This window comes from Seriola lalandi, unplaced genomic scaffold (assembly GCF_002814215.2).
Source record: "Seriola lalandi dorsalis isolate HSWRI2012SDOR001 ecotype SW California unplaced genomic scaffold, Sedor1 jcf7180002054983, whole genome shotgun sequence".
NCBI classification, from domain to species: Eukaryota; Metazoa; Chordata; class Actinopteri; order Carangiformes; family Carangidae; genus Seriola; species Seriola lalandi.
This window is the reverse complement of record NW_019525532.1, coordinates 453,985-470,443: the sequence shown is the minus strand read 5'-3', so window position 1 is coordinate 470,443 and position 16,459 is coordinate 453,985. Positions and strand designations below refer to the sequence as shown.

Genomic DNA, 16,459 nt, shown 5'->3' with positions numbered 1-16,459 from the left:
GGGTGGTAGGTGGGGTGGGGTTCTTCAAAGGAATTTGGTCGCAAGTAACTAAAAATTACCCAGGGCAGGTTAAGGGTTGGAGTATAGTCCTTTAAATCTAACATAAGTCCAAGCGGTTAGAATGTATTAGTGCGTCTCTTCATGTGGCAAGTCCACACACACAAAAACACACACACACACACACACACGCCACCCTTCTCACCTGTTCGAGAATAAGGTGGCCACACACACTACACTTCTCAGCAGCAGCCTGGAATCCCGAAAACTGTAATTAAAACAAAGAGATTACCATTAGCAGAAAATCAATCCTCTGACTCCGAGCATGACTGAGTGTGTGTGTGTGTGTGAGTGTGTGTGTGTGAATAAGGTGGATGACAAAACACGCCTTGACCTCAACTCTTACCATGTAATCCTCTTTACAGTACACAGAGCCACTGACATTGTAGAAGTCCTTGTTTCTCAGGGTGCGTCCTGCAGAGGGAGAGAGATGGCACACAACGCAGCGTGATCAACATTTTAAACCGAGAATGGTTTTAAGAAAAAAAAAAAAAAAAAGAAGACGTTTGGAAAAGGTGTGGCGGTGACAGAAATTCAGAATTAAGCTCAAACACTTTGAAATCATCATTGTTGTGTTTGGGGGTTGAGGTGGGGGCAACTCACCACAGGACACACAGGTGAAGCAGCGTGTGTGATAGAGGTTGTCCAGAGCCTGGCAAGCGTTATCCGCCCCGTACACGCCTTTCCCACACTTCACACAGGTTCCTGCCGGCACAATGGGGAGGTGGTGGAGGTGGGGGGGGGCGAAATGGACACACAAACATGCATTTAAGCTCAGCGGCTCTTAGCACTTCGTTTACGACGCATTCCGAGAGGATGTGTCTGAAATCCAACTCCACACAAAGTGTCAACACTTGTAAATCCTCTCGTTCGCACCACCTAGGGGATTTTCACACAGTTAAAACCCAGCTCCCCGTGCCAGCCTGTTTGCTCATCCACTCAAGTCTCTGTTAAAGCTCTGTTATTAAAGGGAAACTCCACCGGATCTAACTTTTTGGCAGTCGCTTCAGAAAATAGATAACTCTTTCTTCTGGATTTTTCTTCCTTTAAATTTTACTTCGAACCCGGCAATTGGAGCAATTTGGAGATTAAACGAGACTTCACTTTTTTCTTGAAGTTAGGAACATTAAGTACCTCGGGTAAAGGACAACTAGCAGTAGTAAATTCCAGAATAAGTGATCATTTTTCCCACTTTAAGTCAGAGGAACAGATACTTAGTCATCGCTTTCACTTTTTCAGCTCATGTTTTTCAGTTTAGGGTCAGGGATAAAGCTTCCATGTTTACTTACAAGAAGGTAAATAAACATTTCTAGGTCAAGATTAGCATGAGTTCTAGTTTTGCGGCTTAAAAAAACCTCTATGGTGCATCAACTTTAAGCCACTCAAACCTTTACAACTAACTTCTCTGTGTTTCCCATATAACAGAATACACTTTAGTACACGATGAGCGCCAGTCAGGGCTCTAAATGTAAAGTGGAAAATTGGTGGTGGTGGTGGTCCGAGCGTTTCTGTGATCTATTTAAGGGTCTGCCTGCATTTTTTCCTTTCTAATGTGGCTGAGGGAGTGCCACACAAATCCAGAGTTCCTACACTGCGCTGCTGCGATCCTGGACAGTCCCTTCGATATTTAGGAACAGGCACCGCTCTCTGCCAAAGCCAGAAACCAGAGGCCCAAGACTCAAACTTGAGGCTTTAAATTTAATGTCTGGAGCTGCTACATATGGAATAAGCTGGGAAAGAATTGGTTTAAGTCACTGGGGATAAGACTTTAAAAAACAAAAGTTTTGTAGAATAAAGTTCATTTTGGCACAAAAAGTCAAGAAAATTAACACAAATGCACCAAAGAAAATTCTAACAACTGCTTTTTGTACCTAAAACTGAATGACGGCGTGTAGGAATGTGTATTACATGACTAGTTTTGTGTGCGTCTCTCGTTCGTTTTGCCTTATGAATGAATATCATCAGTCTTTCATTTGTTTTCGACAGATGAGCTCTGACTCGTTCTCCTCCGATTTATAAGGGAACAATTTTCATTTTTACTTTCTTTTTCATCAGAGAGGGGTTTTCTGCTGTTGTTCGGCATTACCCCGTTATACAGGTGTGTGTGTGTGTGTGTGTGTGTGTGTGTGTGTCGGCAGAGCTCAGAGCGTCTGTCTTCACGCCTCAGTGCCTCTGATTTCTTCCTAATGGCTGAGAGGAGTACAGTATTGTATGTCCCCTCCGGGCACACATACCTGAGCAGAAAAACAGGCTACAGCACACCGCCCCTGCACACGCCAAGGCAGCATTACACACACAAACACACACACACACACACACACACACATGACTCACACACACACACACTGCGTTACTGTGGCCTGAAGTCACTCGGGGGAAACACACCCTGCCACAGAGAAACAATACACACAAACACACATATTCATCCAACCACTGTTAACGCACTCCTACCTTGGAACAATCACACACACACACACACACACACACACACACACACACACACACACACACACACACACACACACACACAGATCCTGAGCCTTCAACTTCTGTGACTCACAGTAATGGTCGGACGTGTGTTGGCGTCGGAGTGTTACAGCAGAATTTTGCAGTTTAATGGCCATGTAGATACGCTGCATTAGTCCTCTGTGGTCACCACACTGTGGCAAATCGGCGACGCCTGCCTGAAACATCAGCTGACTTTGCCTGATGTTTTGAATACAGGTGTGACCCCGAATTATTACACACATCTCTGCACCGTTGGGGCTTTATTACTTTATTCATCTTTCAGTGTGACCTACATGTTTCTTCTCTTTAAGCCAAATATATGTACGTATCTGGATCAGTGTCTGAAGCCTGAGCGTTTTTTTTCTCTCCTCTTTTATGGCTTTGCGTGCTGCAACCCTGCATGTCTCTGCAGGTTCCAAGGCACCATCCATCCCTCCATCCATCCATACACTCTTTCAACTATTAATCTGCCCATCCATCCTTGCATCCATCCCTGCAACCCTTTCATTTAGAGAGAAACCTGTGATCTGACACCGGGCAGCGGAGAGGACAATAATAACACACTGAGGGCGGATGCTGGGTGACCCAGCGCTCCGTTCTGAATACATGGGATGCCATGCATGAACAGTGACTGCACTGGCTCAAATTAGGGATGTGATTGTACGATTTGTGTTAAACACAGCTCTGTTTAACTTGTATCCTTGCAACCCTTCTCCTCACTTTCCTGTTTCTACCGTGCAGCCTGAAAACTTTTGTTTAAAAAAAAAAAAGAATCTCACCAAAGTACTCCTGGCGGTTCTCCGCGGCCCCACCTCCGACTCCTGGATCCTCCTGAGGTTTGACCGGCCCTCCAGCTGAGGAAGGCCCCAGTGTTGTTGCGCTCGGTTTAGAGAGAGCCGTCAGAGCTAGAGACTGCTCCTTCAGCATCAGGCCCTCCAGGAGCCCCTCGCCTTCAAGCGCTGCATCTCTCAGGAGAAGTCGGGTGAGCTCTTCCTGATACCGGGTGCCAGGCAGGTCTGAGTAGCGGGCCCTCTCTCCCATCACGCCCCCCTCTTTGCCTTTCACTCCCACCTGCTGCTCATCCCACCACTCTGGGCCACCCTGGTAGCATGCTGCTCCTGGACTTCCAACAGCAGGTGGGTAGGAGTGTCGACTATCATAGGCCCCTGGGCGCATCCCTCCCTCCAGGTATTGAGTCCAGGCCTCCACAGGTGTTACTCCAGCCCTGCCTGGAGCGCCGTAACCAGCCACAGAGCCCCCTGTCTGCAGGGAGGGGGACTGCTGTTGAGGCGGGAGGCCTCCAGAGTTGGAGTAGCGAGAGTCGTAGCCCAGGCTGATGCCGCTGGTCCGGTTGCTGCTACAGCGGCTCCCCATGGGGCTCCCTCCTCCGCCGCCGCTGGCCGTGCTGGAGGCAAAGCTGGACCTGGGACTGACCAGCACCGACTCCTGGAGGCTGAAAGACGAGCATGGGCTCACAGTTGGCCCCGGGGGGTAAAAGAAGCTTCCTCCTACACCTCCTCCGGTCACATCAGATGGGCGATGGGGTGGATGAGAGAGGGACGCAGGCCTGGTGCTTTCCCACAGTTCACTACCCGTGCTCAGGCGTTTGTAGAACAGAGCCTCCTGAAGAGAGAGACGCTTGTGCCTCTCAGGCTCGGAGAGGTAACCAGGCTCGCCCAGGCCGCCTCCGCTGCCTCTGGGAGCTGATCCATAGCCCGTAGCAGCAGGGTACGGCGGAGGGACAGACAGAGGCGGCGGTTGGGAGAGGAGCTGCTGTCGTCTCACCAGCTGCTGGAGCTCCAGGGAGTAGCGCCGTTGATTGAGCGACGTCTTGGAGCCAAACGCCCCCAGAGGGTCACAGTCAGGGCCCAGACCAGACTCACGCCTCATGTGGGAATCCACACCTTCCCCCAGGTAACAGGAAGCTCGCTGTTGGGGGGAGCGACGCCTCAGCGGTGCCAAGGTGGAGGGGTGAAGCGGTTGCTCACCATCTGAAGGTACGGCACCCACCGTGGAGGAAGTCTGTGGTGGGGTGAGGAGCTGAGAAGGAGCCATTCCCATCCCTCCTCCTCCTCCTCCTCCTCCTCCCCTCCCACTCACTGGAACACATGCATCGCTTGTGGTTGCAGAGGCAAGCGAGAACTGGCCGGGTCTTGAGGGCGAGGCAGCTGCAGAGCTGGGAGCTGGTGGCAGACCGCTGCCCCCACCACTGTCTCCGGAGATGCCAGTGTTGGCGTTGCTGTTATTAGAGTTGTTGGCAGAGTCATGCTTTTTCTTTGAACTGTTGAATTTCACACTGCCCGAGTCCGTTAGCTTTAACTTCTCCAATAACTTACTTATCGGCTTGTCCATGATGAAACTTTCTTGTGTCTTTTTATAACCTGTCTGGGCAAAGTCAAGTCTCACAGCCTCCCCTTTAAGTTACAGATGAATGTGCTCAAATACAGTGTGGGTAGATATACAGCAAGAACAAAGATGTCCAAGTAAATCTACAACTTTCACAAAGACACTTGAAATGTCAGATTTCAAATTCTATAATGAGAAATTAAAAACTGGCCTTGAAACTAGCTCAAAGCTAAAAAAAAAAAAATTAAAAAAAATGGACCCCTTATATATACACACAATAAATACAGAACAGATAAATAAGACTTCTAAGACATTTCAGGGTGGTTACATGACTAAAGTCCTCTGAGTCATCTGGTTTGCCCTTATGTGGAAAATCCACAGGCACAGGTAGACTGTGGTGAGCAAGAATCCATTGGATTATTAGACAGTTACTAATAGTTCAACTCAATCCAGCCAGGAAGCAGGAGAAACATACATCCAGGACACTTCTGCGTGACCTATGGTCGTGGAGGGCCTCCTTTGTGGACCCTCATGTGGCTCCACATCTGCATCTTCTCTGTTGGTTGAACTGTCTTGAAATGTGATTCAGTAAAGTCGCTTTTATAACGTGGTTATCCAGTGCGGTGTGTTTGTGTGAGTGTGTCTCCGTTTAAATTTTCTTTTTAAAAAAAGAAAAAGAAAAAGAAAAAAGGAAAAAAAAAAAAAAACACAAAGCGGAGAGGTTCAGCAGGATGCAGGCTATCACCACTTCATGTGGGGTCCAGTGTAGACAAGAAAATAAATCCGTTTGTGCACAGATAGTCGACTCACCCGACTTCTGCCATTCATCCCAGGACAGAAATGTGCTCCGGACAAATTAAAACATGATTAAGTTGAACTCGGGCAACAGAAAACACACGTACGGCACTCCTCAGTCCGTCCGTCCATCCGCCTGTGCTCGGCTGCTTTTATCATTCCCGTTTTCAAAGGAGAAATCCGGTCCGGGACTCGGTGAAATAGTAGCGGAGAAGTTTGGAGACAGAGAAGGAAATGAGGGAAACCGGAGCGCCGTTACAGTCACATCCCAGCGGCCCGGCGCTGAACTAAACGAGCCTCTCGAGATAAATAAAATCCCTCCCCGTGTGCATTGCACGGTCGACAACTTTGTTTCTTTCTTTCTTCCCCCTAAATAATTACTTACCTCCCCCCTCTTTTTTTTTTTCTACTAAAGTGTCGAGTTATATTCGGCGGACAGAGCTATTTCCGGTTACAGCTTTTCAAAATAAACTCCTTCCTGACAACCGTTATATTCAAACGTAGCATAAAGTATATTCAAGTCACTCAGATACATCAGTTTCTTTCTCTGTTTCCCAACTCTTGTTTCTTATCCAGGTATCCCCAGGCCAAGGCTGGATTACCATCCAGGCAGAGAAGACATCTGCTCAGGGGCCACATACCCTAGGGACCCCAAAATTGTAAATTTGCCCACTGTGGGACTAATAAAGGAATATCTTATGTTATTTTATCTTATCTTAATAACCAGGTTTACTACATGTGACTATTACTTTCATTATAATATTGCCTAATAGCCTGTAATAGTCTTGTAATAGATCCTCCACTGTTTCATAGAGGTGCTGAATTAACATTATGGTCATTTTGTTGTGCTGTTAAACTGCACTGATTTATAAAGAGAGGTGTTTCTATTATTTAGCCTAGTCTCATTAATATAATTGGGTTGGGGTTGGACAAAATAAGAAAAACACCTGCAACACAATAAAACTCAACAGCAGCACAAACTGATGCCTCCAAAATGTTCATACAGTTGAATCAACGCCTCTCTGAAACTGTTTCAACACAAACTGAACATTATAAAGATCTTTTTAGCCTCTACATATAAATGCACACACTTAGCCTACACGCGCGCCTTTATTATGAAGGTGAGGTGCGTGTCCTGTGTGAGTCAAGCTTGACGGCTCATTGCTCCTTTATCAGTCGGCGGCGGCTCGTTTCCCCAGCAGGCCGGAACACCTTTCCGCCAGACATGGCTGTTTCGTCATTCATACGCAAAACTCCTCAGAGGACGTGCCCACTCCGTCCAGACCTGCTCTAAACAGTAATGCTCTTAGAATATAAAAAAAAATGTGTGCACTAGTATTCACTTATCACCTTGGAACAAACAGTTTTGTGGGGTAAAAAAAAAAAAAAGATCAAGTCCCAAGCACTACATTTCTTGAGAAGCTTTCAACCATTAAATCTTGGGTTAACTCTTGTCAAACTTAAATAACAGTTCCTGCCATTTTTAAATGAAGACTTCCACCTCCCCCAGACTTCCACTGAGATCATGTCTGAAGTATTTTGACAGTCTGGATGATCTTTTAGCAAAACAAGTAATAGGCCTACCACAGTTTAAAGAAAAAGCATCACTCATGCTTGCAAAGAATATAAACTACTTTATATACTACTTTGTAATCTGTTAGTATATCATAATTTATGAGTTTATTAAACTTTTACTTAACCAGAAAGTCTCTCACACATTGTTAATTTTCAACTGTCACATATAAGACACAAACATGACCATTCAAAACAATTACATTCCTCATGGAATATTTTTTTGATGTGATACCTTGATGCCTGAAATGAAAGTTTTTAATCTATATTTTGTATGAATATTTTTCCACCACTGGGGGTTGAGTCTCCTGAAGCTGCATAGTTTTACATTATGACTTTTTTCTAAAGCTCTCATGGGGCTTTTGTGTTTTCAGACTGATGGATGTAACAACGAAAAGGAACTTGTAACTTTAAAATTTCAATAAAGCAAGAAGGATTATGTGCATCTCCACTAGGATTTTGTTATATGTGATTATAAAACGAATGCTACACATACTTGTTTGTACATGTATGTATGTTTATGTCTTATTCCTATATACGTCCTCTATAGTTGGGGGTCTTAAAATTCAGGTCGTAAGGCTTCACTTGCATTATTACTAAATCTTGAGGCCCATTCATTTAGAGGGACCTGATTTAAAATGTAGTTTTAAGGACTGTAGAGTACAAGGTACACATTTTTAAACGTTGTACTTAATCAAATTACTACAAACTAACTATTAATTAGCTACAAATACAGACACATTGCACAACAAGTGGGAGAAAGAGGGATTTAATTTGCCCCTGGAAAATGACAGGCTAACTATTAGGTTGATGTTTATTATGACTGAGCACTGGATACAGATGTATTCATGTGGCTGTGTCTTGGCACAAGGTTAAACAACAATCAAACGCTTCTGTTTTCAGACAGGCTCTTACTTTGGCTTTGTTTTCCTCACAGAACCATAACCCCCAAATCATAACCAAAACCAAGTCTTTTCTTTTGTGCACGATGAGCTAACCTCAATCTGGGCTTTAAACTGTAATTCTTAAACCATGAATGGTAACTAAGTACATTTACTGAAATAGTGCACTTAAGTACAATTTTGAGTATTTCCATTTAATGTTTCTTATCTCTACTTTACTACTTATCAGAAGGACTCTAGTGTATTTACTGACAACTATATTTACATTGCAGATTAAAATCTTCCCCTTCAAAACACATGATCATCATGTTAAATATGATGCATTGTTATAGATTACACTACAACAGCATATACATTAGTTAGAATTAGCTCAATTTTGACAAGCTATGACATAAAAATGATGCTCGCACATTAACACATCCAGAATAAGACAGTAATGTATTATATATAATAATATAATGCCATTGCAGCTCAGTGCCCATTCTGCATAACTGGTGTTTTTACTTTAGAGGCCTAATCTATGTCCATTAATTGTAACTTACTAATAGGCCCATCTTTAATATTAAGCAAAATTTCAAATGCATGGTTTTTTACTTGCAATAGAGTCTATTTTCCCACTAGTTTAACAAATTCAAATGACCAGAGGTACTTCCTCTTCCACTAAATCTGTAAGCGCTGTCTTTCCACATTACAGTTAAAATTAGATAAAACTGCGTCGTTTAGGCAACGGCACTACTTTATTGAACCAGCAGCCTGTGGAATGCGCGGAGGGAGACGGCGTAGTGAGGCGGCTGTTGGATTTTTTCGCCGTGTCTGTGTTCTCCAAGGACGATACAGAGTAAACATCCCGCTACTATTTCAGGACTGGTCGGCATGAGTCAGTGCTGATTCCGGTCGTTTTTGTGGCAGTTAACGGACACACCAACACACAACAAGCCCTGATAAAGTACTGCTCTGTTTGGCCCGGCGTGTTTGGATAGGCTTGTCGGCTTTCTATCTGCCCCGGAGCCCCCTCCAGATGGAGCCTTTCATGGCCCCTGCGGTTCACCGGAGTCCCTGCAGCAGCCTCTGCAGACTCTCCACCTCACAAGGCTGCGAGTGGCAACTTGTCTGAAAAGCTAACAGAGAAATTCTTCTGGGCTTAGTGTCGGAGCAGTTCATACAAAAACAATACTTTGAAGAGCTGCGAGAGCGGCTGTGCTCTGTCTGCCTTTCTTTTCCAGCATAATACAATATTTACATTAGGACACATGACGCTCTCCTTCCACACCAATCCCCATCTTTCTCTGTCCGTGTCTATTTGTGTCATTATTTCTTTAAACACAACACTGATGTGTTCTGGAGAAATGAGACGTTTTATGCTCCCAGTAATTTCAGTAGACAACTGTCAACCAAACCAAAGGGGCACTCGAGTATTTACTGTTCAAAGTTGTCACTGTAAGTGACAGAGACTGACTTTGAGTCTTAAATAAGTATCAAGCTCCAAAAACTCTAGACTACCAATTTCCCATCATGCAACACCACAACCTAGAGGTCAGGATCGCCTAAGAGGCCCAAAATCAATCTGAGAGGTTGCAAGATTATAAAAGATGAAACCAGAAATACAAAGGAAATGGAAATATTTCTGTTCCATACATTTATTTTTTCCTGGCTTTTCATAATTGTTTGGCAATTTTGGGGGAAATTTTGGATCTTGTGATTTCACCAAACCTCTGGAAATCCTTGGCAATCTGAAAAAGAAAACAACTTGTAGGCTGAATTGGTCAAACAAATGTTCACATAAGGCCACAGTGACAAGGTGGTGACACATACAACATCCTGGTCAGAGTTCATGGGCCAAAAAAGGTTGGGAACCACCGCATTACACCCTCCCTGCTTGCCTGATAAACACATGCTTTTCAAACTTAAACAAATAAATAAATTCTCACTGGCTGAAAGTCAATAAGGCCAAGCCAAGATAACCCTGATGACATCACTATGACATCATCAGGGTTATTTTCTCAGACATGACAAAGCTCATCCACGAGACATTATAACTGTTTACTCACACTAGTCCTCATAACAAGTCGCCTGACTGACTTGTAATGTCATGCTCATTTAATGTTTTAATGAATATATCTCAGTAGTGTCTTTCCTTTCCATTGCTGCCTCATGATGGACAGTGATGATCACAAAAGGCATGGCTGGGCAAAAATCAATGTCCAAATCATATTTGTTTTCAGTAATAGCACTCAAGCTTCTGTGATTCAACAGTATCACATTTTATAGAATAACAGTGTTGTAACAGATAAGAGAAAGTAATTTTTCCTCACTCACTGAGAACAATGATATGCTAACCATATCCAATCTATCTGACAATTAGTGGAAGTTATGATTTACGAATTTTAAAAACAATCAAAAGATCCATTATGAGATCAATTAAAGGGCAAAAAAATAATCTATTTTATAAATTTTTTATCATATTACCCCGTGCACATTTTTAAATCTAATTTGCTTGTACATAATCTCATACAAAGAGAGGACATGCTGTTTTTCACATTTCATTTTATGATGAATAGCCTTTGGTGTGATGGTGTTTTTAAATTATATGATATTTTATATCACTTGTATAGTTGTTGTTTTGTATATTATTTCAATTTGTAAACGTGGGATGGAAAGACATGATAAAGAGGGAATCCCGTTTGTTTTGTTTTTATTTATTTATGAGTTATAAAAAAAAAAGAAAGAAGAAGAAGAAGAGGAGGAGAAGGAAGAAGAAGAAGAAGGAAGAAGAAGAAGAAGAAGAAGAAGAAGAGAGAGGAGGAGGAGGAGGAGGAGGAGGAGAAGGAAGAAGAAGAAGAAGGAGGAGGAAGAAGAAGAAGAAGAAGGAGGAGGACGCCCCTCACAGTGTATCTTTAGCCCCACCTGGTGGTCGACACTAAGTACTGCAGACAACATGGCGGCCACCGTCAGGACATTGTGCTGTTCGGGTGAGACAGAGGTTATTCATTAAATCTGCTGTGTCAAAAACACGATAAAACTTTCAAGCTGAGTTCCGTTGCTGTTAATATCTGTTTTAATAGTCGCTTCCTTTGATACAGCGTCTGTTTGAGTAACCACTGTAAATCCAGTAACGGTCGACGAGCAAGGCTAACGCTAATGCTAACAGCTCTGTCATGTAAACTCTTGGCAGCATGATGTGCTACTTAGACGACAGTGAGGTTGTTTCTCTACGGACACGCTGAACAGACGTAATAAATACTCTTGCATGTACAGTCTCTTCCTCTGAATCCAGACACCATCTCAGCGGAGGGTATCCTGTGGCTTTCAGGTGATTGTAGGTGTCTAGAGGTGACCTCAGAGGGTTGATATTGTTTTTCCTCTTGTTGTTTTCCAGTGTTGAGAAACTCCAGCAGGCAGTTCAGCACAACGTGTGGAGTACAGGCTGGAGAGAAATGGAGGAAAGAGTAAGTTTACTCTGTCAGAGTATTGTTTTTACACTAGAAAAGTGTTATTATATACTCAAAAACAGCTGATAGTGGTACTAAAAAAAAAAAAGTGTGCTGTTAATGCTCACCAAGGCTTGATGATCAACTGGGAATAACCTCAAGGGCCCCAAAAGCTCTTGTCTCAATGTGCTCCTGCTGGTTTGTGCTAATTTAATTAAAAATTAGTTTGGGAATGTGGACCACTAAACACATTATCAACAGGCATGATAAAGGCCTGAATGAGGCTGCTGCTTTGTTATCTGATCTTGAGGCCCTCTCTTAGAGAAGGTTCCTGTTAAACCTTCATTATTTCAAGTTTTTGTGCGTTTATGAATTTGCATTTAATCAAATTACCACACACAATACCTGGGGCCAGCTTAAAAAAAACCATTCAGGCTGCACAAAGAGTGAGTGGAACAGTGAGTTAATAGGATAAGGTGAACACAGTTGGGCTGCTTACACTTAGAAAAATGAAAACAAATTGTGGATGGTGGTGAGATAGCCCTCAGAAAAACCTTGGTAAACAAAACAGTAACTTAAATCTCAACAAACATTTTTGCTATCTGTTTGTGAAGTTTAATTGGTAACAACCAATGTAAGTCTTACATCATTTTCTGTGCGCGCAAAGCAGCAAAGTACAGAAGTAAAGAGAAAACTGTATACTGTGAAAATGATTATACAATGCCTAGTGCATACAATTAGTATGTAGAATGGAAATGGCACCATTGTCAGTAAAGCCACTGTCACACTGACTAACATGACCTCCTACTGGAAGGTTTCATACTTTATAACATGTGCGTGTTTTCTTGCAGACATGGACTTTCTCGAAGCGGCACAGAATATGGACCTCTGACAGATCTGCCTGACTGGTCGTATGCAGGTATTTTTTATTTTTATTTTTGTTTTTCATCAAGTCTTGGGTATTTGGACGTATTTCAAGGGACATAAGCTAAGATAGGGGATGTCTACAGTGATGTGCTTCGCTCGTTTTCTGTTACATTTCCATGTAGTGTAGTTGTTTTTACTCACACTGATGTTGGTGAATTCAGCATGTGGTTTGTTTATATGGTTATTTACATGCATCTTATTCTGTTTAGGCTATGTTGCATATCTGGAAACTGTAAATTATACGTGACCATGTTAATAGTTGATGTTGCCAAAACATTAACTCATGCAATAAAGTCTGTGCTGCACCTCCTTCACTCTGAACTCACAATAATGTGAGAAAGCTGTGACTATGATTTGATAAAAATGTCATGTACTTGTAGCGTGTTTTGTAGTGTAATTCATAGTTTTTTATTGTGTGTTGTGATCAGATGGAAGACCAGCACCACCAATGAAGGGCCAGCTGAGGAGAAGGCAAGAGAAGGAAGTTTTAGCCGTGAGTGTCGCACATTTATCTTTATTTTTTTAATCATCTCTGTCTGAATTTATAATTTTTACTTGCATTCATCTGTAACCTTTCATCTTTTCCGTCCTCTCACAGAGACGGATCGTGATGCTGAGTGCGGAGATGGACAAAGGAATAGAGATGTGGAGGGAAAGACAGGACGAGGCCAAAAGAGTGGAGGAGCATAAAAAGTCTCTTTTATTCAAACCTAAAGGGAAGTTATTAATGAAGAAAAAATCTCAAAGTTAGACACAGTTTATCGACGTGATCCTGTTGTGATATCCTTATTCTAAACAACATATTGACATTCTGCCTATTGGAAATATTTTATTAAGGATGTGTTGGTTTTCTCCTGCATTATAATTTGTGTTTGTCAGTATTCATGGATTTCTGAATTAAACATTTGTTCTGTTTTTGATTTATATGTTGAATATGAAGCTGTTATGATCATGGCTCTGTGGGCTGCTCGAAGAATAAGCAAATGAGCAATAGATAGATAGATAGATAGATAGATAGATAGATAGATAGATAGATAGATAGATACTTTATTTTTTTATTTTACATTTGAGTGTTAATGTCTCCCGGCTTCCACTAGAATGCAGCATTTCTCCTTTGAGGCGGTGTGAGAGCTCAAACGCCATTTTGTCTGGCGCTGGGCTCAGAGAGGAGTTTTGTTGGGCAGGCAGAGGAAGGGAGGAGCTGGCAAACATAAAGTGGCACTGATTCAGGACCCTCACTGTGTGTGTGTGTGTGTGTGTGTGTGTGTGTGTGTGTGTGTGTGTGTGTGTGTGTGTGTGTGTGTGTTAAAGAGAGAGAGTGAGGGGTTCACACCTTGGCATGCTGTAGTAACTCAGTGTTATTACTTGAAATACATGACGAATGTTTCGGTCAAGACCACCTCGGTGAAACTGCTTAGTTAAGTTTAAGTGGTCACCCAATAAAAAGGAAACCTTATGTGACACCAGCACCAGAGAAAAAGACAAATACAAACCCAAGTTTAATACAGGTCTGATGCTGGATGATGTTTGTAGGTAGAAATGGGTGTTTTTTTTTTAGCTCTAATTAAGCTTTGTGTAGCTCATTTAAAGCCACTTAGGTTTTATTTTCATGGGGCATCTCCGCCAACAAGAGGGGAAAAGCTGGAATTTTGACTGTGGCGCTCTGCAGGCCGGTGTCTGGAAAGATGATTAGATGGCTGCAGCTAAGTTGGCAGAAAGCTTGGTCCCACAGAAAGTGTTTTTTTTTTATGGTATCAGCTCAAATTTTTAAGCTGGAAAAAAAAAGTTAAAGTCATATTGTTTTGAGTGAGGAGCTTGGATTTTCTCTAGCTCTTTTTAAAATGATTTTGTCATGTCCAGACTTTTGGTCGTGTGCAGTTAGTTAGCGTAAAGGGACATTTTGCAGAGATGCTTAGGCAGCTGTGCCTTTTGTAAAGTCAGCACTAATTTACTGTGACTTTGATTTATAAACAGACTGTTTACAAAGTGAGGTAAGCCTCTCCTGTCTCCCACCTCCACTCACCCTCTTTTTTTTTTGCTTTCTTCTCCCTTCTTCCTCACATTTTTCTCTCCCTATATCTGCCTTTCTCTCTCTCTCTCTCTCTCTCTCTCCTTCTCTCTCTCTCTCTCTGCCCGGGTCTTGTTGCAGACTTCAGCAAAGCCCCACTGTAATTAGGGCTGCTAGCCGCTGAGTTGCAGATTCTTTTCTGTGGAGATGGGAGTTTTCTCCCCCCACCCCACCTCCCCTCCTCGTTTTGACTTTTTTTTTTTTATACAGTTGACCGATGGAGCAGACTGTTTGTCATGTTACAGAAGTGTGGGAGGACACTGAACAGACCACAGAGGGTGTTAAAAGACAAGTTAAAGTGTTGTAAGAAATGTCAAAGTTGTGTTTGTAAGGGGACACAATTCATCCCGTTCGTCATCCTCGCACCTGGACCATCAAAGACCTCCAACTGCACCAACAGTGAGAAACGTAACCCCTCATTCTTTCTCTTGACTCACCATCTTTTCACATCCTGCTTTTCTGTGAATGTCTTTCCCCTCCTCCCCCCGTCTCTCCCTTCCTCTCTTCCTCGTGTTGTTTTGGTTTTTGTGAAATGAGAACCAGATGTTGCTTATTGTGCAGAAGTCAGCGACGGAGGGAGGGAGGGAGGAGGAGGGTGTTTTAGGGAGGTAGGGGGCGTTAGGTGAGGTCAGTCTGCTAGGATGGAGGGAGAAGGATGAGACAGATGTGGCTGCTTTTGAGGATTAGCTGACAGGCCTGTGTAGTTTTACCCACAGACCAGACAACAGGGAGGGTTTCCTGGCATATATATGACTGGGATGGGGGGTGCAGGAGGATGGGCAGCGCCCCCGGTGCAGAGTCGGGGCCGGGTTTGTGGAGCGTCTGATTCAGCAACTCCTTCCCAAAGACCGCTTCCTCCAACAGGTCCTCCAACCTGAACAATCATATAGTTCGTGACCTGGGTTTCCTGGGGTGTGGGGCACCCTGGGAAGCATGATGGACAAAATTACACAGCCTCGACATTTTGAACTGCACATGACAGTATGAGAAGTGGAACTGCAGGCTGCAATTATCTTTTGTTTGTTGCTCGCTGGACAGTAAACCGCTTATTTGTTTTCCTTTTATGCAACTTGCTTCTGCTTAAGTGGAAGTTTGGTCTGCAGAAGTCAAAGACTAGATAGATAGATAGAGTTAAAAGTGCAGTATTTTCCTCTGAAATGACGCAGAGCAGAAGTATAAAGTAGCACAAAGTTCACTTCATGGCCAGGTAAAGTACAAGTACCTCAAAGCTGTACTTTAAACTAAATGCACTTAGTTACTGAGAGTCAAGTAAAATGGGAAAATGAGGAGAAAAAGAAAAAGTGCTGTTAAAAGTTACAGTAGAAAGTAAATTGTGCCATAATGTAGGTCACCCAAACAAAGTCTCAGGTTGAATTGCAAGCAGCTGTCCTGGCCACTTCCTGCCTGGCATGGAGAAGGAGTGCTGAGCCCGATGGTTGTTCCTGCACCGCCCAGTCAGACTGTATGAGTTCAGCATTAAAATGGCTGACAGAGAGAGAGAGAGAGAGAGAAAGAGGGGAAAAAAGGGGAGAAAGAGGAATAAAAGCCAACATGGCTGCCAAAGATCTCATCTGTATTCATCCTTGTGACCTACAAAACAAGGAGAGCAGATGCTTGGCTCATAAACCAGGTAGCACCTCCAAACAGACATCCACATTACTGTACGAAGGATCCAGAGTTAAGTGAAAAAATGTGGCTTCTGACACAGTCTGAGGAGTTTTATGTCTTTTGCTCTGGACCTTCCTGATCAGCAACATCAACCATTAGACACGATTGTCTCTGGTCTGACTGCTCCTCCTACTGAGCGGGCATCAGCTGAGAGCTGGGAGGCAAGAAAGAAAGGGCAGGTCCCATAC

The 16,459-nt window shown here is 43.2% G+C and overlaps 2 protein-coding genes across 2 annotated transcripts in view; one reads left to right on the top strand and one right to left on the bottom strand.

Annotated features, from left to right (window-relative positions):
• ajuba (ajuba LIM protein) overlaps positions 1 to 6,102 on the bottom strand; it is an 8,201-nt gene extending 2,099 nt beyond the window's left edge. Inside the window, exons 1-4 of the mRNA XM_023396723.2 lie at positions 3,345 to 6,102; positions 661 to 762; positions 404 to 471; positions 203 to 265 (exon numbers count right to left, since the gene is read on the bottom strand). Of these exons, the coding sequence (XP_023252491.1) occupies positions 203 to 265; positions 404 to 471; positions 661 to 762; positions 3,345 to 4,917 (1,806 nt within the window). The 5' untranslated portion in view covers positions 4,918 to 6,102. The remainder of the gene's footprint in view (positions 1 to 202; positions 266 to 403; positions 472 to 660; positions 763 to 3,344) is intronic.
• Positions 6,103 to 11,085: 4,983 nt separating this feature from the next.
• Positions 11,086 to 13,459, top strand: mrpl52 (mitochondrial ribosomal protein L52). Its single transcript, XM_023396829.1, has 5 exons — positions 11,086 to 11,149; positions 11,557 to 11,626; positions 12,460 to 12,527; positions 12,964 to 13,028; positions 13,134 to 13,459. Exons 1-5 carry the CDS (start codon positions 11,116 to 11,118, stop codon positions 13,284 to 13,286), a joined length of 390 nt encoding a protein of 129 aa, XP_023252597.1. The 5' UTR covers positions 11,086 to 11,115; the 3' UTR covers positions 13,287 to 13,459.
• The last annotated feature ends 3,000 nt before the right edge of the window (positions 13,460 to 16,459 follow it).